General features: G+C 37.9%; 4 protein-coding genes and 1 long non-coding RNA gene across 7 annotated transcripts in view; 2 read left to right on the forward strand and 3 right to left on the reverse strand.

The window, feature by feature from the left end:
- The first annotated feature begins 1,103 nt into the window (after positions 1–1,103).
- LOC103507262 lies at positions 1,104–4,353 on the forward strand. Its single transcript, XM_008471714.1, has 3 exons — positions 1,104–1,143; positions 2,267–3,939; positions 4,333–4,353. Exons 1-3 carry the CDS (start codon positions 1,104–1,106, stop codon positions 4,351–4,353), a joined length of 1,734 nt encoding a protein of 577 aa, XP_008469936.1.
- An 88-nt stretch (positions 4,354–4,441) lies between these two features.
- Positions 4,442–5,643, reverse strand: LOC103507263 (uncharacterized protein DDB_G0283357-like). Its single transcript, XM_008471715.3, has 2 exons — positions 5,520–5,643; positions 4,442–5,280 (listed from the first exon to the last, which is right to left on the reverse strand). The coding sequence occupies exons 1-2, from the start codon at positions 5,599–5,601 to the stop codon at positions 4,442–4,444; spliced, it is 921 nt and encodes a 306-aa protein (XP_008469937.2). The 5' UTR covers positions 5,602–5,643.
- Positions 5,644–8,117: 2,474 nt separating this feature from the next.
- Positions 8,118–9,316, forward strand: LOC113466613. Its single transcript, XR_003390958.1, has 2 exons — positions 8,118–8,775; positions 8,930–9,316. It is a non-coding gene; the product is annotated as an uncharacterized LOC113466613 (long non-coding RNA).
- A 2,197-nt stretch (positions 9,317–11,513) lies between these two features.
- The window catches only part of LOC103507264 (eukaryotic initiation factor 4A-III), a 15,295-nt gene continuing 4,249 nt past the window's right edge, over positions 11,514–22,559 (reverse strand). Inside the window, exons 2-8 of one of the 2 annotated variants that reach the window (XM_026822173.1) lie at positions 16,821–16,901; positions 16,514–16,652; positions 16,155–16,270; positions 15,630–15,737; positions 12,724–12,851; positions 11,885–11,979; positions 11,514–11,818 (exon numbers count right to left, since the gene is read on the reverse strand). In XM_026822173.1, coding sequence (XP_026677974.1) covers positions 11,963–11,979; positions 12,724–12,851; positions 15,630–15,737; positions 16,155–16,270; positions 16,514–16,652; positions 16,821–16,901 — 589 coding nt within the window. In that variant the 3' untranslated portion in view covers positions 11,514–11,818; positions 11,885–11,962. The other variant, XM_017443241.2, reaches the window with a different exon arrangement.
- Positions 17,259–18,909, reverse strand: LOC108252144. 2 transcript variants are annotated; one of them, XR_003390959.1, is made up of 5 exons: positions 18,701–18,909; positions 18,561–18,600; positions 18,454–18,497; positions 17,639–18,181; positions 17,259–17,466 (listed from the first exon to the last, which is right to left on the reverse strand). XR_003390959.1 is itself a non-coding variant. In XM_026822174.1 (4 exons), the coding sequence occupies exons 1-4, from the start codon at positions 18,794–18,796 to the stop codon at positions 18,014–18,016; spliced, it is 348 nt and encodes a 115-aa protein (XP_026677975.1). In that variant the 5' UTR covers positions 18,797–18,909; the 3' UTR covers positions 17,500–18,013. The 2 variants fall into 2 exon arrangements, 1 of the variants encoding a protein (XP_026677975.1); XM_026822174.1 differs by lacking the exon at positions 17,259–17,466 and having other exon boundaries at positions 17,500–18,181.

A 22,559-nucleotide genomic window follows, 5' to 3' on the forward strand; every position in this document is an offset into this window, starting at 1 on the left:
TTTTCCTGTGTTGTCACGGTAGTTTCATCAGTACGTTCCAGTTACTAGGTTTCATCAGGTCATGGGTAGTTAATAACAACACCAGGTATGAGTTATAGTTTCTGTTAACTCGGACCTGATAATCACCTACGTCATTGTCACTTCCTCCTATTAACTTTATTCTCTCTGATGAGTGACCATTGTAGATAGTTAGTTACACGTGAGTGTTTTAATCACATGTTACATATACATAGATATTGCGTTCAGTTATGGCTAGTTTCTGTTAACTCGGACCTGATAATCACCTACGTCATTGTCACTTCCTCCTATTAACTTTATTCTCTCTGATGAGTGACCATTGTAGATAGTTAGTTACACGTGAGTGTTTTAATCACATGTTACATATACATAGATATTGCGTTCAGTTATGGCTATAATGGCATATTCCATAATCCCATAAAGCAAAGTGGACCTCTTGGTTCTCATGGTATGTTTTATTCTAAATACCTAGTGATTACATATAATGGAAGTAGTACTCGTAAGTAAAATACTAGGCAAATTTGTCTATTATAAGTACCTATGTAAATACACGACGCTACCTTGATTGCCCAATTCTTCTCTGATTAATTTTATGAGTACCTATAGGCAAGTACCTACTTACAGTACTACAGTACGTATCTGCATTCTGCATATATGCAGAATGCATATATGCATATATGCGCTTACTTGGGTGATGTTTCAAAGTCATAGAGCAGAAAAAATGAGGACCAAGGAATTTTTCTTTTTCTTCTACATCCCGAGATAAATCAATAAAAAAATGCCGGTAAATCGTGAACTTTGACGTCACGGCATACGCTCCCGAGCAAAGCTCCCTCGCAGGCAACGCATTAATGTGTTTGTGCGCACTGCGCATACGTTTCTGCGCAGTTCTTTCTGCTCCTCCGCTAGCGCGCTTGCATAGTGGCCCTACCTAACGGACGAAAAAAAAAAAACAACTGCATAAAGTCTGACGTCATACATATTTGAACTCTCTCATTAGAACGGAAAATAAATTTTGAATTTTCGACCTTTTATTGACCTTTGGTTTTGGCCCTGCCAGCTACTTAGCCCAGAAATGTCTTCACATGCTTGCTGATGCTGAATATCAGAAATATCCCGCTGCCTGTAACTCCATAAAATTTGACTCCTATGCAACTGCATAAAGTCTGACGTCATACATATTTGAACTCTCTCATTAGAACGGAAAATAAATTTTGAATTTTCGACCTTTTACAGTTATTTTTTCGGATTTTTGATCTCAGATTTGGATATTTCCCAACTTTTTACATAGGAATCGACCATTTATTTATAATTTTTACCCATTTGCAACTGCTCCATTATAGGCAATCACGCAATCTCTGATTAATAAACTTTTGCCTAAAGTCTCTGTCTTACATGAGGTACCTACTCGTATACGCAGACAACTAGGTAATAATATATATAAGCTATAGCTATAAGCAATAGGTACTTGACAAACGAGCTGTTAGTAGGTATCGTATACGCAGACAACTAGGTAATAATATATATAAGCTATAGCTATAAGCAATAGGTACTTGACAAACGAGCTGTTAGTAGGTATAGTTGGTACCAGAATCACTGAGGTCTTTTATTGTTAACTCTAACTCTTATATACTTATATCTCAGGTGAGTCAGGTGTTATTGAAGGCTGAGTATTGATCTTTGTCGATGTAGACTCAGACCTATCTTCTTATACAAAGATTTACCCGGGCCAATCATAGGTAAAAGAAACAACCATGCCAGACCTACACGCATAGATGGTAAAAACAACTCTCCAAGCTACACAATGATATCAATTGATACCATCTCTGAGGTAGACGACAAATACAATAATACTTAGGAGTTTTCTGTAGAATCTGAAGTCATAGATATAGGTGTCAAGATTTTGCGATTTGCTTGATATCAAGAGTGAATATAACATAATATCAACACCAATATAGGAAATTTGATATCTACACATGCACTGATCCATTTGATATCTGAATTGTGAAAGGTCAAAGATTAATGATTTAAAAGGTGTTCGCCATATTGATAAATGTAGAATACCTATGGAACTTCTCCTCATTCGTTGACCAATTTGTTTACAATAGGTTCCAGCTGTTGAGGTTCAAAAATGAGACTTCATTTTTTGAAGAAAAAAGTGGTGAAACAGCTGAAACAGGCAATTTTTGGTTGAAATCCCAAAGGAAAAGGTGAGATCACAAAACCTGATTTGACACTCGTGTTGCAGCCATAACTGATGTGGTATCTCCATCCAAGTGGAGACATGTACCCACATCCCAAAACCCAGCTGATCTTGCTACTAGAGGCCTATTACCTTCTCAAGTCATGGAAAGCTATGATTTCTGGTTCCATGGCCCAGAATTTCTGAAGGAAAACTGTTCTGCTTGGCCTGACCTACCTATTGTGCCATCACTAGAAACTCTCCCAGAAACTAAACCAAAGGTGGTTCTCTTAGCTGAACACAAGGTACCTGAAATGGTAACCTTCATGGAAAGATTCTCATCACTCACCAAGTTGAAAAATACTGTTGCCTGGATTTTACGCTTCAAAAAGAATTGTCTCCTAGAGAAGCAAAATCGAATGTATGGCCCATTAACTCCTCAAGAAACTGACAATGCCTTGACTAGCTGTGTAAAAATTCTCCAAAAACTCCATTATCAAGATGTTATTTCTAACATCATACAAAGGAAAGAAAATGAACCATACAAGGGTCCCTTGAAGAATTTGTCTCCGTTCCTGGACCCCTCGGGTACTCTCAGGGTAGGGGGCAGACTAAAGAATTCACCCCTCTCCTATGATAGTAAACACCCAATGTTGTTGCCCGCTAAGACCCATTTGGCTAAACTTGTTGTTGATTACTTCCACATATTTGCTCTGCATGGCAACCCCAGAATCATATTAAGCCTCATTCAAAGAACTCTGTGGATTGTTGGTGCTCGAAACTTGATCAAAAAACAAGTTTTCTCCTGCCTCAAGTGTTACAAGCTCTCTGCATCTACACGTCAACCATATATGGGAGATATTCCAGTGTCCAGATTTGCCCAAGGTAGATGTTTCATTAATACTGCCATTGATTTTGCCGGCCCGTTCTTACTGAAGACTGGCACCCGTCGCAACTCACCCATTGTCAAGAGTTATATGGTTGTCCTTGTTTGCATGGCATCAAAGGCCGTTCATCTGGAACTAGCCAATTCACTGACCATGGAATCCTGTCTAGCTGCTATAGACCGGTTCATTGCCCGCCGTGGTAAGCCCTGTCACATATACTCCGACCAAGGGAGTAACTTCAAGGCTTCTGCTCGTCACCTCACCGAAGTTCAAAGTTATTTGAAGATTGCAAATCCCAAGCTGAATGAGCAGCTCAGTTCTCGTGGTATACTTTGGCATTTTCATCCACCTGGGGCTCCTAACTTCTCCGGACTTGTTGAAGCTGGCGTCAAATCTGCCAAGTATCATCTCAGCCGCATAACCGATGGACGTCCGCTCTATCAAGAAGAGCTCACTACCCTTCTATGTCAAATAGAAGCAACGTTGAACTCACGTCCTCTTGGTCACTTGTCAACTACGCCTGACGATGGATTCGACTATCTTACCCCTGGACATTTCCTTACCGGTGCTCCACTCTTGTCTCGTCCTGAATTTGACCTCACTGACGAAGTTATCACTCCACTTTGCCGGTGGAAACTAATCACAAAAATGAACCAAACCTTCTGGAAAATATGGCTCAAGGAATACTTACACACCCTAATCCAACGCACCAAGTGGCACCAGAAGACACCCAACCTACAGCCTGGTGATCCTGTCTTCATCATTGGTGAAAATGTACCGCCAAGAGACTGGCCTCTTGCTCGTATCATCCAAGTGTTTCCCGGCACTGATGGGATTGTGCGCGTGGCCCAAGTCAAAGGCCCTCATGGCTTACTTACCCGTCCAATTAGTAAATTGTGTCCATTGCCTGTTTTGCAATAACTAATAATAAAATTATTATTCCCTCAATTCTTACAAATTTGGTACTTGCAGTAATTAGGTGATTATTTGCATTATTGTATTCAGCATTTTATTGCTTGTAAATACTGATCATCATTATTGTTTCTATCCTTGTATTATTTGTAAAATATGTTATACCCCCATACAGTCCACTGTTGCCATATTTTGTTCACTAGGATTATTAGGTACCATTGTTTCATCACCATTAAGTGATGAAATGTTAGTTTTGTTAGTTTTTTATTCATGTTAATTTTTTGTTAATCCATGTTAATTTTTTGCTCATTTATTGATTCCTTATGGTTTCAGTTACGTTGCTCTGCATTCTAAAATTAATTCTAATTTGGTAGGGGGGTAATGTCTAAGTGTCCCCTATATTCAGGGGTGACTTCCTCCATGGGTTATTTGTCCCCCCCATTCATTCACGCCATTTGGCAACGCTGTATCCACAGACCGGCACAACTTCGTCAGTAGAGAAGCAAGTCTTCAGACATTCTGGGTTGGCCTGGTTGTTGTAGTCATCTTTGTTATTGTTATTGTTGTTATTATTATTGTTGTTGTTTCCATTGTTGTTATTATTGTCATTCTGTGGAGGTGGTCTAGAGTCTGGGTAAGCAGGGTGTCTGTGTCCACCGCCAGTGAGTCCATTGATGGCAGCATTAGCAACTCCAAATCCTACGCCACTTCCTACACCCGAAGCCAGACCGGTTGCAAGAGCTGAGCCAAGACCAGGTCCTTTCATTGCTGGTTGATATCCACCACCACTACTACCTCCTCCTACCACTACTACAGTGGGTTGCTGAGGCTGGGGTGGATGATATGCAGGCTGTCCATAGGCTGGGGCTGGATGTCCATATCCTGCATACCCAGGCTGAGGATGGTAGGCTGGTTGACCATAGGCTGGTGCTGGATGTCCATATCCACCAGGAGCCTGAGCAGGGTGTCCATAGCTTGGATTGTACGCAGGTTGTTGAGGGGCAGAAGCATGTTGATTCTTATTATAATTGGTATTATAACCACTATTATGATGGTCTTGAGCCTTGTTGTTTCCTTTGGCTTTACTGCTGAAGAAGCCACTGCTACTGCCCTTGCTTTTGCTGCTTCCCTTGCTCTTCCAGCCAGGTGATCGCTTGACAATGTTGTGATTCAGGGCGTGGAATCTCTGTTGTATGAAGTTGAAGTCAATAGGTTCAGCATTCAGACTGAGAGGCATGACATGGGCAGGAGCTCGGAAGCCAGGCTCATTGTATTCCTCATTTCCACAATGTTGTGATTCAGAGCGTGGAATCTCTGTTGTATGAAGTTGAAGTCAATAGGTTCAGCATTCAGACTGAGAGGCATGACATGGGCAGGAGCCCTGAAGCCAGGATCATTGTATTCCTCATTTCGGAATAGAATGGGGTCAGATTTGACGACTTTAGCAGAAGTGACTGCCACTATCAACAACAGGCCTGTAACAAAAAGCATAGCAAAAGAATGTTTAAATAATCCCTCATTGCGGAATAGAATGGCGTCAGATTTGACGACTTTAGCAGAAGTGACTGCCACTATCAAAAACAGGCCTGTAACAAAAAGCATAGCAAAAGAATGTTTAAATAATGTTATGAGTGGGGAACATTTGCCTCTTTATCTGGGTGCCTAGGTAGGTATGTAGGTAGGTATAAATAAACTTGAGATTCTCATTGAAAAGCTGTCCTTCACTCTGGCATACAAAGGTTATCATTAAAGCGAGACAGTTTCTACTGATTAACTGGTGTCTGATGGTGATTAGGATTTCCCCACTATCACGAGAAATTAAAAGACGTAGGTGTGCTATCTTCCTAGTTCCTACTGACCTCAGTTACTGAGGTTAAAGGTTTTGTTTCCCGTTGTGCATTATGAAAAAAAAGTTCAAATTCATACACGTACAGTGTACACGCTTTAATATTAGGAAGTTATCTACAAAGTAGGTACCATTCAGATTCTAGCGAAAAATATACTTGATCATACTTTCATAATATGAAATATTATGTATAGTGAAATACCCAAGAGTAACACTAAGGTGATTGAGAGGTTATTTCTTGAACTAATTTATACCATTGTTGTAGCAACTGTTCGTAATTGACAAGGAAGGTTAAAGCGACCTATCTCGAACCTCTCAGATATAGGGAGAATCTGAATCAACGAAAAACATGTTGGTAATCAAAATAAATTGATATTTCCTTCGAGAACGTCTTGGCATAACGATACGTGGCATGTTTGGCATAACCACGGAGCGTGTTATATGATTCTTGAATGATTGTGTAAAACGAAACTACAATGAGTAGTTTTGTTCACTCTTTGATCTGCGGTTCCAGAATTGGATCATAATACCAAACTATTTAGCTAGATATACATGTATTGGAGTACCTAACGAGAGAAATACTTATTGGACAGATCAAGACATTAGTTTAGGATAACAAGAAGCTAGCATCAAAACACGTTGTTTTTTTTACTTCTTTACCACGCAAATCCGCTTTCGAATGTGTAAAATTCTCCCCTGCATTCTACCATTGCAACATTGACTATCGTGTTTAATTGCCTTTACCACGCAAATCCGCTTTCGAATGTGTAAAATTCTCCCCTGCATTCTACCATTGCAACATTGACTATCGTGTTTAATTGCCTTTACCACGCAAATCCAAACTAGTTTGAAGTTTCCTGCCGCATTTTATGCCCTAATCCGTGTATTTGTGTGTCGTTTACCGCTGTAAAGCCTTTATTTCGTGTAATTTTCATTAATTTTAATTCTCCGCATCGTGCTCCTAAATTCAAATTTTCCCGGGTTCAAAATTTGTAAGAATTCCAGTGTTGCCATATATCATCGTTTTCGTGCGCGTTAAATAATTAAAATCCGCCTAAGTGAAAAAAAATTCGTCTTTAAAATCCGCCTAATTGAAAAAATCGTCTAGCTCGTCTTCAAATAAAATCGCCTATATCGTCTTCAAAAAAAATCACCTATAGATATCGTCTTCAAAAAAAAATCGCCTTACAAAATGTAAACAAACATTCAAATTTTTTGAAAAATTTCCAATTTCCAAAAGTAAAAGTTCAAAATCAGTAAAATGAGTTATAATCAGAAGGTAAAGAAACACATCGGCCTGAAAACCAAATACCTGAACAGTATAAAGGCCACCTTTGATCTAATTGACTGCGAAGATAAAAGGAGCACCTTTCTCGTGAGATGTGAAAAGCTGGACATAGTATATCAGAGCTTTGAAACAGCCATCAACAAATTGATTGAATTGAATGCTGAGGTGCCAGAAGGAGAAGATGAAACCGACATAGAAAAGGATTCCAGTGATTGTGATGCTATGTTCTATGCCATAAAAGCTGCACTACGTGAGTTGACTCCTGCCCCACCCAATCCTAGTCCAAGTCTTGACCCAGCTCACGTCACAAGAGAGGATGAGCTCAAAAAGCCGCGCATACCTAAGATCAATATTGAACCATTTGCTGGCGCCATTGAGCAATTTTCAAGCTTCAAGAGCCTGTATGACACTTTGATTCATAACTCCAACCAAATTTTTACCCATTTGCAACTGCTCCATTATAGGCAATCACGCAATCTCTGATTAATAAACTTTTGCCTAAAGTCTCTGTCTTACATGCCGAGAAATGAAATGTTGCAAATTTTTCCTGTTTTGTGCAATACCTACTAACACATTTGCCATCTTTTCTTCGTTGGCGTAATATTGATACTCGGGATTGAACAAGCGATTGCTAAATCAGGTGTAAAACACCGGAACAACATCATATATTTCAACCTCGAATCGATGATTATTATTTTATTTTTTAATTATTTTACCAGAAGCGTCAGAGATATTTCAACCTCGAATCGATTATTATTATTATCATTATTTTATTTTTTTATTTATTTTACCAGAAGCCTCATTTTACTAATTAACTGTTGTGTATTATGCCGATGACTTCGGTAGGAATATGAAGCCCTAGATTCCGTCTTTTCACAATAGCAAAATGGTAGAGAGAGAGAGATGCAGCTTGCCACCTTCCTGCCCACCAGCAGGTTGCCATCAGACAAAGGATACCACAACAGAGTTTCTGGAGATAAAATATACTTCATCATACATTCATATGTATAGTGAAATACCCAAGTGTAACACGAAGGTGATTGAGAGGTTATTTCTTGAACTAATATACCATTGTTGTAGCAACTGTTCGTAATTGACAAGGAAGGTTAAAGCGTTTTATTAAGGAACTATCTCGAACCTCTCAGATATAGGGAGAATCTGAATCAACGAAAAACATGTTGGTAATCAAAATAAATTGATATTTCCTTCGAGAACGTCTTGGCATAACGATTCATGGCATGTTTGGCATAACCACGGAGCGTGTTATATGATTCTTGAGTGATTGTGTAAAACGAAACTACAATGAGTAGTTTGTTCACTCTTTGGTCTGCGGTTCCAGAATTGGATCATAATACCAAACTATTTAGCTAGATATACACGTATTGGAGTACCTAACGAGAGAAATACTTATTGGACAGATCAAGACATTAGTTTAGAATACCAAGAAGCCAGCATCAAAATACGTTATTGTATTCGACAGTTGCCAGATATTAGCGGAAGGAGCCCAGATATTGTTTCTGGGCATCCAAGGGGTTTTTAAACTCTCAATCCTTTCAACACCGTGAGATAGTTGATAGGTGACATGCCCATCTCACAGACACGGAAAGCAAAGCAAGCGGAAAATTGCTTTCTATAAGGGTAGGTAGTAGGTGGGTACTTGGTCAATTTGTCAGGGTAGGTAGGCTCACCTCCCCTTGTCTTGTCTCTAGTATGTAGAATAAATTATGTAGCATTTTATTTATTTCCCATTCTTGAAGGTTCCTGTAACTATAACTCTTCGCTTTCTATAAGGGTAGGTAGTAGGTGGGTACTTGGTCAATTTGTCAGGGTAGGTAGGCTCACCCCCCCTTGTCTTGTCTCTAGTATGTAGAATAAATTATGTAGCATTTTATTTATTTCCCATTCTTGAAGGTTCCTGTAACTATAACTCTTGAGTGATACCTATTCCTATGCCTTCATATATGGTTTATTTATTGGCCTACAATTTACTATGACTCATTCATCTACAATTTTTTCACCATGTCATATTCCGCTTTTCCTGTGTTGTCACGGTAGTTTCATCAGTACGTTCCAGTTACTAGGTTTCATCAGGTCATGGGTAGTTAATAACAACACCAGGTATGAGTTATAGTTTCTGTTAACTCGGACCTGATAATCACCTACGTCATTGTCACTTCCTCCTATTAACTTTATTCTCTCTGATGAGTGATGAGTGACCATTGTAGATAGTTAGTTACACGTGAGTGTTTTAATCACATGTTACATATACATAGATATTGCGTTCAGTTATGGCTATAATGGCATATTCCATAATCCCATAAAGCAAAGTGGACCTCTTGGTTCTCATGGTATGTTTTATTCTAAATACCTAGTGATTACATATAATGGAAGTAGTACTCGTAAGTAAAATACTAGGCAAATTTGTCTATTATAAGTACCTATGTAAATACACGACGCTACCTTGATTGCCCAATTCTTCTCTGATTAATTTTATGAGTACCTATAGGCAAGTGCCTTCTTACAGTACTGCAGTACGTATCTGCATTCTGCATATATGCAGTATAGATCAGTTGCGCTTACTTGGGTGATGTTTCAAAGTCATAGAGCAGAAAAAATGAGGACCAACGGATTTTTCCTTTTTCTTACGACTTCTAGATCCCGAGATAAATCAATAAAAAAATGCGGTAAATCGTGAACTTTGACGTCACGGCATACGCTCCCCCGAGCAAAAGGCTCCCTCGCAGGCAACGCATTAATGTGTTTGTGCGCCACTGCGCATACGTTTCTGCGCAGTTCTCTTCTGCTCCTCCGCTAGCGCGCTTGCATAGGTGGCCGCTACCTACGGACGAAAAAAAACAAACCTGCATAAAGTCTGGACGTCCATACATATTTGAACTCTCTCATTAGAACGGAAAATAAATTTTGAATTTTCGACCTTTTACAGTTATTTTTTCGGATTTTTGATCTCAGATTTGGATATTTCCCAACTTTTTACATAGGAATCGACCATTTATTTATAATTTTTACCCATTTGCAACTGCTCCATTATAGGCAATCACGCAATCTCTGATTAATAAACTTTTGCCTAAAGTCTCTGTCTTACATGAGGTACTCGTATACGCAGACAACTAGGTAATAATATATATAAGCTATAGCTATAAGCAATAGGTACTTGACAAACGAGCTGTTAGTAGGTATAGTTGGTACCAGAATCACTGAGGTCTTTTATTGTTAACTCTAACTCTTATATACTTATATCTCAGGTGAGTCAGGTGTTATTGAAGGCTGAGTATTGATCTTTGTCGATGTAGACTCAGACCTATCTTCTTATACAAAGATTTACCCGGGCCAATCATAGGTAAAAGAAACAACCATGCCAGACCTACACGCATAGATGGTAAAAACAACTCTCCAAGCTACACAATGATATCAATTGATACCATCTCTGAGGTAGACGACAAATACAATAATACTTAGGAGTTTTCTGTAGAATCTGAAGTCATCTACCTCTCATCCTATACAATACCTCGGGCAAATCTTATGTCAGACATGAGCCTTACTATTCTTCTGCGATCTTGATTACCAAACAGAAGTACTTAGAATCCTTAACAAAATCAGTTATGTATATACCTATATGAGGAGACAAAGCCTAGATATTAACAATGGAAGTTGGGATTTTTGACAGAGTTCATGCACGAAAAACTTCGAGTTGCCAGCCTGGTTAGCTTGAAAGGTAGCGTCTACCTTGTAAGCGCGGGGTTGCGGATTCGCTTTCGGCCAGGGACGGATTTTATCCTAGACAAATAAGGTTTGGTTTCGGAACGGCTAGCTTTCTCCTATCCTGTCTTCCTTCTCTCTTCACTTCCAAGACAATAAAAGCCGTTATCAATTACAGTTCCCTCTATCAAACCTCTAAAAAAAAACTTGATTTTTTGAAGGGCGATTTTTAAAGAAGATCAGGATTCTAAGGCCCCCAGAAAGGAATTGTATTGTACTGAGTGCCTTGAAAAGTACTTCTTTTTCCTGGCCACTAGCTGATCTTTTTTTTTTAGCTTAACTCCATACACAAAAAGAAAAGCCCACTCAGAGGCTTAGGTGTAGGGGCAACTGCCCTAAAGGATGGGTTAAGCTTATACGAATCTAGCCGGTCTGATCTTTCAGAGTCCCTGTTATCCTGTTAAATAGAAGGAATAGAAGTCACATTGCCCAAGAGTATCAACACCTGTTTCATTCTATACCCGTGCCATGTGAATCCTGCTGTAAAAAGTTATAGGTACGGTATGTCTATCGTAATTTAAAGAGTAATGAAATTATTCATATTTATTTTTGTGCTCCATCTTCAACTTGGAATTATTTATTTATTTGAATAAATAAAACGAACTCGGCGTAAAACCCCATGTTTTTCATTTGTATCAATAACGTTTCAAAAGGGGTTTATTATGTACCTACTTTGAAATTGAAAATGATAACGACCGATTCACTGGAAATCATTTTTTATCACTCCATCTATAGCTAGTGTCTACTACGAGCTTTAATACTTGGTTCCATGTGACGAGGTTTACATTGCTCGATCCACGAGTTACCAAGAATACAATCCCAGGTCCTTAACGTAGACACCTGAGACGAACCACATACTATGTGCCTGTAAGGGGTGATATAAAATAGGGTTGAGGCATGTAAAAAACGAATATGAAATAAATATGTACAGTAGCTTGTAGATCTCCACCACTGGCAAAGATGTCCATTTCGAAAATATGAAATAAATATGTACAGTAGCTTGTAGATCTCCACCACTGGCAAAGATGTCCATTTCGAATTTCCCATTGGTTTTAGATCAAATCAGCAACTGAAACAAAGAAAGATAGTCTCTGATAAAGTGAAATTCTCTGTTGATAATACCTAAAGGTGTGTCCAAACATAGTCGATCCACGAAAAGAAGCTATGTTATCCAGGCAGTGTGGACGGTTCAGTCGACATCGATCGACTGTGTGGGCAAAAAAAAAGAGGTTTGATAGAGGGACCTGTAACAACGGAGGTCTTATCGTCCCACAATCAAAGAGAGAACGTGGATAGGATAGGAATCTTTTAGAGTTTGAAAACATCCTTGTGGACAAAGTAGGAAAGAACAAAAATGTTGGACTTGTCCAACTGAACAGACCCAAACTATGTTATCGAGGCAGTGTGGACGGTTCAGTCGACATCGATCGACTGTGTGGGCAAAAAAAAAAGAGGTTTGATAGAGGGACCTGTAACAACGGAGGTCTTATCGTCCCACAATCAAAGAGAGAACGTGGATAGGATAGGAATAAGCCAGCCGTTCCGAGAACGAACCTTATCTGTTTAGGATAAAGTTCGCCTCGAGTGGGAATCACACCCGCGACCCAGCGCTTACAATGTAGGCGCGCTACCTTCCAAGCTAACAAAGCTGGCATTTTTTCTCATCTTTTTCTTCTTCCTTTCGAGTTTTGCCCACCTATGACAGACAAAAAAAAAAAAGAAGGCTACGCTTACCGTTCATGGGCATTTCGTCAATCTGGGTGGAGTAGTACTGCTCAATATCTCGCAGGATACGAATGAAGGCTACGCTTACCGTTCATGGGCATTTCGTCAATCTGGGTGGAGTAGTACTGCTCAATATCTCGCAGGATACGAATGTCATCGCTCTTGACGAAACTAATGGCCACACCCTTGCGACCGAATCTACCGGAGCGACCAATCCTGTAGGATTAAAACGGGAGAAAAATGATTATTTATTACTTATTAGAAACAAGTAACAATGGCTGGAAGAGACTGATAAGAAACGCCGACCCTATTAAAATAGGAAAAGCCTAGGAAGAAGAAGAAGAGAAACAAGTAAGGCCATTGATTTTAATCAAAGTCAAAAGCAACCTCGTAACTTGGTCTCCTAACCTGGTCTCTCGCTAGGAAGAAGAAGAAGAAGAGAAACAAGTAAGGCCATTGATTTTAATCAAAGTCAAAAGCAACCTCGTAACTTGGTCTCCTAGCCTGGTCTCTCAGCAAAACTCTTAGCTTATTCCTTCCAAGCTTCTAACCTGGCTTTTTGAAAAATCTCTTAGCTTGGTCTTCCTATCTAGTCTTTTGTTGCGTGTGCAAGCGAAATTTCCGTGAAAATTTCACTCGTTTAGAATAGAAGGAATAGAAGTCACATTGCCCAAGAGTATCAACACCTGTTTCATTCTATACCCGTGCCATGTGAATCCTGCTGTTTCAAGGTTTCACTATGCAGTCAGTCTGACTTGTTGGCAACCCGTTAACTCCTCTCGTGCTAAACCAAGAAAGAATCAAAAGTAAACATCGAAATTGATTGGGCATAATTATGAGCTGCAATGTTAACATCGAAATTGGACCTATGGGCTTGAATCTAGGAAAGGGTTGAAAAAAGATCTTTTTAAAAGGTTTAGCTAGATTTCTCATGAGACAAGCGCCTGATAGTGATAAATTGATAATTGACAATGATCAAGTATTGTCTAGGAAAATTTCCAAATATTTTAAATGTGAATCAAAAAACTGTAAAATAAACCTATGTTTTTGTTTTTAATATTTTATACCTAATTTACAGGTACAATTCCAAATCTTTTTTCTCAATATGAACTCCGCCTTCTCAAGGAATAATAAATTCGGGTGAAAAATTATTATGAAGGTATCTAGCAAAAAGAGGAAAAACTATAACCTTCTAAGGTACCTTCCCCTATAGGTAGCGAAAAGACCTAGGCACCGAGAAATGAAATGTTGCAAATTTTTCCTGTTTTGTGCAATACCTACTAACACATTTGCCATCTTTTCTTCGTTGGCGTAATATTGATACTCGGGATTGAACAAGCGATTGCTAAATCAGGTGTAAAACACCGGAACAACATCATATATTTCAACCTCGAATCGATGATTATTATTTTATTTTTTAATTATTTTACCAGAAGCGTCATTTTCCTAATTAACTGTTGTGCATTATGCCGATGACTTCGGTAGGAATATGAAGCCCTAGATTCCGACTTTTCCCAATAGCAAAATGGTATCTACGTAAGATAGGAACATGCTAGATATTTAGTATGTACCAAATGTAAATGGGCAAATAAATAGGTAGGTAATTATAAAAAGGCATCTGGCTATCTACCTACCTTCAAATAAGGATCAATCGGTATCTGCCGTAAAATAATTACGCCCCATTTATAGGAACATGCTAGATATTTAGTACGTACCAAATGTAAATGGGCAAATAAATAGATAGGTAATTATAAAAAGGCATCTGGCTATCTACCTACCTTCAAATAAGGATCAATCGGTATCTGCCGTAAAATAATTACGCCCCATTTGATATTTCAACCTCGAATCGATTATTATTATCATTATTTTATTTTTTATTTATTTTACCAGAAGCGTCATTTTACTAAAACTGTTGTGTATTATGCCGATGACTTCGGTAGGAATATGAAGCCCTAGATTCCGACTTTTCACAATAGCAAAATGGTATCTACGTAAGATAGGAACATGCTAGATATTTAGTATGTACCAAATGTAAATGGGCAAATAAATAGGTAGGTACTTATAAAAAGGTATCTGGCTATCTACCTACCTTCAAATAAGGATCAATCGGTATCTGCCGTAAAATAATTACGCCCCATAGATGATGGACAGGAAACTCCATCCTGCTGTTTCAAGGTTTCACTATGCAGTCAGTCTGACTTGTTGGCAACCCGTTAACTCCTCTCGTGCTAAACCAAGAAAGAATCAAAAGTAAACATCGAAATTGATTGGGCATAATTATGAGCTGCAATGTTAACATCGAAATTGGACCTATGGGCTTGAATCTAGGAAAGGGTTGAAAAAAGATCTTTTTAAAAGGTTTAGCTAGATTTCTCATGAGACAAGCGCCTGATAGTGATAATTGACAACGATCAAGTATTGTCTAGGAAAATTTCCAAATATTTTAAATGTGAATCAAAAAACTGTAAAATAAACAAACCTATGTATTTTTTATTTTATACCTAACTAGCTGAATTCCGTCGCTTCGCTCCGGAATCCCGCTAGTTCATCCCGAGGCATGGCCAAACTTGTGGAAAAGGCATGGATTGATAATTGACAATGATCAAGTATTGTCTAGGAAAATTTCCAAATATTTTAAATGTGAATCAAAAAACTGTAAAATAAACCTATGTTTTTGTTTTTAATATTTTATACCTAATTTACAGGTACAATTCCAAATCTTTTTTCTCAATATGAACTCCGCCTTCTCAAGGAATAATAAATTCGGGTGAAAAATTATTATGAAACTCGTTTAGACCTGAAATTTGTGGGTTATAGGACTCACTGAATTTAAATTCAACCCCTTATGAATACTAATGATGCATTTCCACTCACACGGCATTTCCCTATCGGCATGATCTTTTTCCATTTGTTTAAACAAATGGAAACAGATCGGCCGATCGGCTAATACCGTGTGAGTGGAAACACACCATAAGGAGCCAGGAAAACACTTACCTGTGAATGTAGAGCTCACGGTTGTTGGGTAAATCATAGTTGATTACCAGTGACACTTGTTGTACATCAATACCTCTGGCCCACACGTCAGTGGTGATCAATACTCGGCTGTAACAGAGTGGTGTGAGTAATATTAGTGGTCAAAAATAATATTAGTAGAGTAGTGGTAAAAACGCTCACCTGGTAATCCAGTAGGGCGTGGGTTCAATCCCAGCCAATGTATGGAATTTTATAATTGACAATGGATAGTTATACACAATAACAGCAAAGAAACCTACTGCTGGGGTTCTTTACCCCTACGAGCAGTAAAAAAAAAGCACCAATTACTTAAGTCTGTTTACAGATGATACAGGGTCAGCCAAATTCTTATCTCTCTTTTCCTTTCCCCTCCCTTCCTTTTCTCTGTTCCTTTTTCCACTTCTTCTTTTCCTCCCTCCCAGAGTTTTCCTCCTCCTATCTTGTTATTTTTCCTCTTACTTTTTCCCCAACCAAGATTTAGGTGATTCCTCTTTTTCAGAGTCTTACCTGGTACCGGATCTGAACTCCTTCATGATTCCATCTCTCTCCTTCTGTGGCATATCTCCATGCATTGAGCTCACTGTGAAGTTGGCCTCTCTCATCTTTTCTGTGAGCCAGTCCACCTGAAATTCAACCATTACATTAATCTCTCTTTGATGACAAATTTATGTGAAAAATGAAGAAGAAATTGATCATTTTAGAATAGAATATACCTACCTTTTTTATTCTACTGGAATAGCCTAGCAGTCTAAATCCCTCATTTACTTGATAGAATAATAATACTTCTCTCAATTTATTTTGGGCTGATAAGACCTCCATTGTTTCACTACAGTTCCCTCTATCAAACCTCTTCAAAAAGAACCTACCTTCCTCTTAGTATTACAAAAGATGACTGCTTGAGTGATGGTCAAAGTATCATAGAGGTCGCACAGGGTGTCAAACTTCCACTCTTCTCTTTCCACGGCCACGAAGAACTGCTTGATACCTTCCAGAGTCAACTCATCACTGAAATACAAAAATAACAAAATATCCTCAGTTATTCTCCTGGGATGATACTAAAAATTACATGCCATAGCTAGAAGTTGAATATTTATCTACTACTTAAAAAACTTGGTTCTCCTTGTCCTAACAGTGTAGTATGCTATAAGTCAAATCTATGCATAGGAAGCTTACCGTTTTACCAAGATACGAATGGGATCTGTCATGAATTTACTTGTCATTTCCAAAATTTCATGAGGCAAAGTAACCGATTCATAATTTTATTTTTGTTACTTTCGAAGTGTTGAAATTCTATTTACATCTTCATTCCAATGTGATTGAAATACGAACGACTGTTTGTGTTTAAAATCACGGAAACGTATGTTCAATTTCCAGTCAAGAACACTAACACTCAACACGTTAGAATAGGAGTAGAATAGAAAATACCTTGTTACTTAATACTGCATAGAACTGAAAAGTCCCTTTAACCCTGCAGTTTGAACACTGATTAAAAATGCATCTGCAATAATCCTTAGGTCACGTGTCACGAGGTAATCCCCCTAATCCATCATCTGGATCTTCCACCTCCTCCTCATCCTCCTCTTCTTCCACCTCCAAATCAAAATCAATGGAGGTGTCAATGTGCTTCTTTGTCTCTTGGGCAGAATCTAGAGTGACCGGGATATCAAACTCTTCGTATCCTGGGATGTGATGAATCATACAGAAAATATCGAACATTTCCGCGGGTGTTAACTCATTGAACAGAGTGAAAACGTTAATATTTCGAGCGATCAAATGAGGCCCAAACCCTGGAACCCATTGTCTGAAAGAAAAAAAAAACCTATTAACGATGGCTTACGAAATGGGATATTAAGGGATGTGATGAATCATACAGAAAATATCGAACATTTCCGCGGGTGTTAACTCATTGAACAGAGTGAAAACGCTAATATTTCGAGCGATCAAATGAGGCCCAAACCCTGGAACCCATTGTCTGAAAGAAAAAAAAAAACCTATTAACGATGGCTTACGAAACTGGGATATTAATTTCTATCGTTTATGAAATTATGAGGGTAGATCTCTCAATTTCTATCTCCCTCAGTGTGTCTAATACATATCGTGATAGCCAGCCTAGTTGGCTTTGAGGGTAGTGTGTCTGCTTTGTAAATAGGTCGCGGGTTCGATTCCCGCCTGAAGAGGATTTTATCCTGAACTTGTAAGTTTCGTTCTTGGAAAGACTGGCTTTCTCCTCTCCTGTATTCCTTCTCTCTTTGATTTCAGAACAATGAGACCTCAGTAGTTACAGTTCCGTTTATCAAACCCCTTTTTAAAAAAATCTGCTCGACAGGTATTACAGGTTGTATGTCTTGTAAAGAGTACCTTCTAACTTACTCTATAGTGGGAATAACTCGTTGCTTTTTCCTGCCTATCACATGAGTGACAAACTTCTGTAGAGTGTTCACTCTGTGTGCATTATGCTTCCCCAACTTTTGGTATACATCTCTTTTTCCTTCAACTTTGATTAGATACATTGGTTCTTCCTCCTTAAGTTCAGTCTGAAAGGGAGAGGGAAAGTGATTAGTAGACAAGAAATTCAGTTTTGGAGGTACTTAAATAAACTTAATTTTTAAATTTGGAGGACTCCTTGAGTAACCTTAGGTCATCTGCCTAGAATTTAGAACCAACATCTGAGATGAATAATACCACTAACTTAATTTTTAAATTTGGAGGACTCCTTGAGTAACCTTAGGTCATCTGCCTAGAATTTAGAACCAACATCTGAGATGAATAATACCTATGTGAAAAAATTTTCTTAACATTTACTTACTTTTTTAGCAGTTACAGGAATTGTAGGCCAAGGTATAAATGCATTTCTGTCCACTTTTGATAGAAGTTCTATGGTTACAGGAACTGTAGGCCAAGGTATAAATGCATTTCTGTCCACTTTTGATAGAAGTTCTATGTTGAATATAATTTGAAACAGTACTGCTAGTGGTTTAAGTTACAGGAATTGTAGGCCAAGGTATAAATGCATTTCTGTCCACTTTTGATAGAAGTTCTATGTTGAATATAATTTGAAACAGTACTGCTAGTGGTTTATACAGGTTCCAAGGCTGATGAGGTCCAGCTATAAGTTTCTGATATGTGCTAGGAGTGATAAATAAGTACATCAATGGTCTACCATAGGATAGAAGACCATTCTGATTTGTGAAATTTCTGAGAAGGTATCTGAGGAAATCCTGGTTGGTCAGAGTAGCTATCAACTGAAAAATACATTCATCTTCCCAGCCTGATTTGTGAAATTTCTGAGAAGGTATCTGAGGAAATCCTGGTTGGTCAGAGTAGCTATCAACTGAAAAATACATTCATCTTCCCAGAGGACATAAATCAAAGATAAATCAGTACCTTAAAGATAACTAATAATTTGAGGTTCTGAAAATAATGTGCACATCCTAATCTTTCCTAACACAATCAACTTTTAGTAAGTATCTTGAAGTTTTTGTGGCATTTCTACTTTTAATCTTTTTAGGGGATGTGAGAGGGTTCGAAATTCCTTTCCTCCTTTGGTTTCCGATTATTTTAACAAACTTGTACATTTACTTACTTCTAATAACTATTATTACCCTCGTTCATTACCTTTACGTTATTCTATGTGAACTCATCATAAAAAATGGGTAGCAATAAAGATATGTTGTTTCAAATAGATTTTGAGGAGGATAAAACCAAAGAAGGAAACTTGGATGACTTAAACCAATACCTACAGGAGTCAGAAGGTTTCAAATTGTTCCACATGAATGTGTGCAGCATTAATAAAAAATATGAAGAACTCCAAATAATTTTCACGAGTTTGAAAACAAATTTCGACTGTATAGTTCTTAGTGAGTGTCATATTGGTAAGGCAGACATGCATGTGGATCAATACATATTCGAAGGATATAAAATGTATTTCACGAAAAATAACCCTCGCAAAACAGACGGTGTAATAGTTTATATTAACGAAAACCTAGAACATAGTACAGAGGAAATTTTCATTCAGGACTGTAACGGCTTAAAGTTAACAATAAAGAAAAAGAATAAACAGTTCGTAGGTTTTGCATTCTATAGATCGCCCAGTGGTCAAATACCAAACTTTTTACAAGGCTTAGAGGAAACCCTAGCTAGACACTGTGATAAAAATTCGATAAATTTCTTAACAGGCGACATCAACATAAATTTGTTAAACCGAAAGGATACCTCAGTAAATGATTATCTTAACATAATGGCAATGAAAGGGTTGATGTCCTTTATTAATAAAGTAACGAGAAAAGCATCTAAGAGCTGCTTAGATCACATGTTTGTAGGACCAAAGATTAACGAAAATATCTCTACAATGATAGTACATACTTCAACATCAGATCACTATTCAACCGTCCTTACAATAAAACTCAGAGAAGATAAAACCGCTCAGATACCAGGCCATGTAACACCAATAAATAAATTGAACATTAATAGTATTACCAGGGACATCTCGCAAGAAACATGGGAAGATATTCTGGATTGTCAAAATCCAAACACAGCAGCAAATTCACTAACTGATAAAATCAGAAAAATAATTGAAAAAAATACAAACACTTATCTAAAAAAAACGGACTCTAAACTAAAACCGTGGATTACTTTAGGCCATACATCTATTAAATCTATTAAAAAAAGGGATAAACTCCATGTCCTCTCCAAAGATCAACCCTTTAACAAAAAATTAATCGATAAATATAAAAAATACAGAAACAAGTTGAATTCATTAATAGAAAAATCCAAAAATGACTATCTAAAAGAAGAAATTCATAAAGCGAACCTACAGGGAGATAAGAAAAAAGTATGGAATATAATGGGTGAGATCATGCAACATAAAAAGAAAAAAAATAGCGGTCCTGACAGGATCTCAATAGAAAACCAAATGATCGACGCAAAAATTCAAACGCAAAGAGTGGCAAACCATTTTAATGACTATTTCTTAGTTAAAAAAGAATCCTTTTCGGATGGTAATAACGAACAGGCATCAACCTATAATGTAGGGCCCTACTTACCTCCAAAGAGTAACTTTCACCTGAACCTGATTAAACCGAAAGAAATTGAAGAGATCATTACTAGTCTTAAGGGAAAGTCGGCTCCGGGAATTGATGGAATTACCACGGACTTGGTCAAAAAAATTAGTAAAAATATTTCAGTACCGTCGAGAACTTATTAAACCAAGCGGAAGGTCGGAATTAGTTATTCTCAATCATAATTAGATAACTAAATAAGATATTCGTACATCCGTATTATCTCCTTGGATACATTTCATATACTCCATTCCCTTGGATTAAGGTTCTAACCTTAGCCCAACAGTTAAAAATTAAAATTCCATCTATAAATGAAAATGGTGATCCTTTTCCTAGCAAGAACGGCGTCAGGAACCGAAGTATAAATTCAACTCAAAGTAGACGTAAAAAAAAAGCCACCTTCCAAAATACATGATCCCGGCTCAGGATGCATATGTAATACATAAAAAACGGGAAACCAACAAGAATGTAAATCCAGAAAGATATTATAAACAAAAAGAATATCACTTCATACCCTGAAGAAACATCAACTAATCGAATAGGAAACACAACCACTTACACACTTGTCTATAAAAAACCCATATTAAAAAGTTCTAAGTTATGAAATTCAGCAATATTTCCAAATAACAACCCTTTGAGAGGAAAGAAAAAAACATTTAGTTAAACTCATCATTTAAAACATGATGATTCAAACCGGTCTTACCAAAAACAGAGCGAGAGGGTAATCGTGTTTAAGGTATGAGATCTCGACTGACACACGTTTCCGCGTATTAATTTGAAGGAAGTTTCATCCATCCTGGATTCTAAAAGATCTTTCTTTACCTATCTAAATCAGAAGAGTCGCGCCGGAATTAGTTCATTCACTACCACAAAAAGGGAGATCCACTGTTAGCTAAAGATAAGGATCCCATAAGATCGTGTTACTTGGTTAAAGATCCATCGGATGTACATGTCAAAAGCCCTGTCAATACTTTTAGCACCATAAAATTGTGACCCATTACGATCCATCCGCACCAAAACACAAACTATCTCTTTCCGTTTTGGAAACCAAAATAGATGTAAATCCTTATTTAATACTATACGTTTGACGAAATGATAGTCGTACAGACTAACACCTATCGGAAATTTATGCAGGAGGGGTACTTTAGGGAAATTGATAATCACGTCACAGTAGGCGCTTACTATAATCAAAGGGGAAATCTCGATTGGACATTTAAACCGAATGTATATATAGATATATTATATCCCCATTTTGACAGCGGAACACCCTGACTCATCCCTAACAAGTCAGAAAAAAGTGAATACATAAAACCAAAGATTATATCCATCAAAAGTTGCCCATCATAAAAACCCAAAACTATCTACCAACGCGCTCACCATCAAGACTGACACGTGCTCATATAGATTATCAAAAGTGAACGACTCAAGCAAGGCTCTCCATTGAAAATATCGAGTTCACCACAAGGATGATACGGCTAAAGAACATTATACGAGTGATCAGAAGTACCAGTTGCCAAAGTTTCCGGGATCTTTCCAGGTAATCCTGCCGACGTGTAAAAAATGGAATAGTCCACCTATCTACAGTAGATGGGTGAAGATTCTATCGCAGTAAACACCTAAACAAAAACGCCTTCGGTTTAACTGAGAGTGAATTTTAAATAAAAGCAGTTCTTCAAGTGGTTAGCGAGAAAATCTGTAGAAAGGTCATAAAATCTTTTACAACACTCCTCTCTCTACCCTGCCATTAATCTATGCTCCCAACCTGAGGGAAAAATACCTATCCTGACTAATTACTGAAAACATGACAAGTCCTTTTTGAGGGACAAAGTTTGTGTCCAACTTATGTACCCTGTCT

Source organism: Diaphorina citri, unplaced genomic scaffold (genome assembly GCF_000475195.1).
Source record: "Diaphorina citri unplaced genomic scaffold, Diaci psyllid genome assembly version 1.1 scaffold301, whole genome shotgun sequence".
NCBI lineage: Eukaryota > Metazoa > Arthropoda > Insecta > Hemiptera > Psyllidae > Diaphorina > Diaphorina citri.

Coding starts and splice junctions, on each gene's coding strand:
- LOC103507263 (XM_008471715.3), bottom strand. CDS start 5,601: ATGCTTTTTGTTACAGGCCTGTTTTTGATAGTGGCAGTCACTTCTGCT. Junction 5,281..5,519: donor TGACGCCATTCTATTCCGCA/ATGAGGGATTAT, acceptor AACATTGTGGAA/ATGAGGAATACAATGAGCCT.
- LOC103507262 (XM_008471714.1), top strand. CDS start 1,104: ATGCTTGCTGATGCTGAATATCAGAAATATCCCGCTGCCT. Junction 1,144..2,266: donor TCAGAAATATCCCGCTGCCT/GTAACTCCATAA, acceptor CTCGTGTTGCAG/CCATAACTGATGTGGTATCT. Junction 3,940..4,332: donor GGATTGTGCGCGTGGCCCAA/GTCAAAGGCCCT, acceptor TTATGGTTTCAG/TTACGTTGCTCTGCATTCTA.
- LOC108252144 (XM_026822174.1), bottom strand. CDS start 18,796: ATGTACTTATTTATCACTCCTAGCACATATCAGAAACTTATAGCTGGA. Junction 18,601..18,700: donor CACTAGCAGTACTGTTTCAA/ATTATATTCAAC, acceptor GTACTGTTTCAA/ATTATATTCAACATAGAACT. Junction 18,182..18,453: donor TTCCTGTAACTGCTAAAAAA/GTAAGTAAATGT, acceptor TCTCCCTTTCAG/ACTGAACTTAAGGAGGAAGA.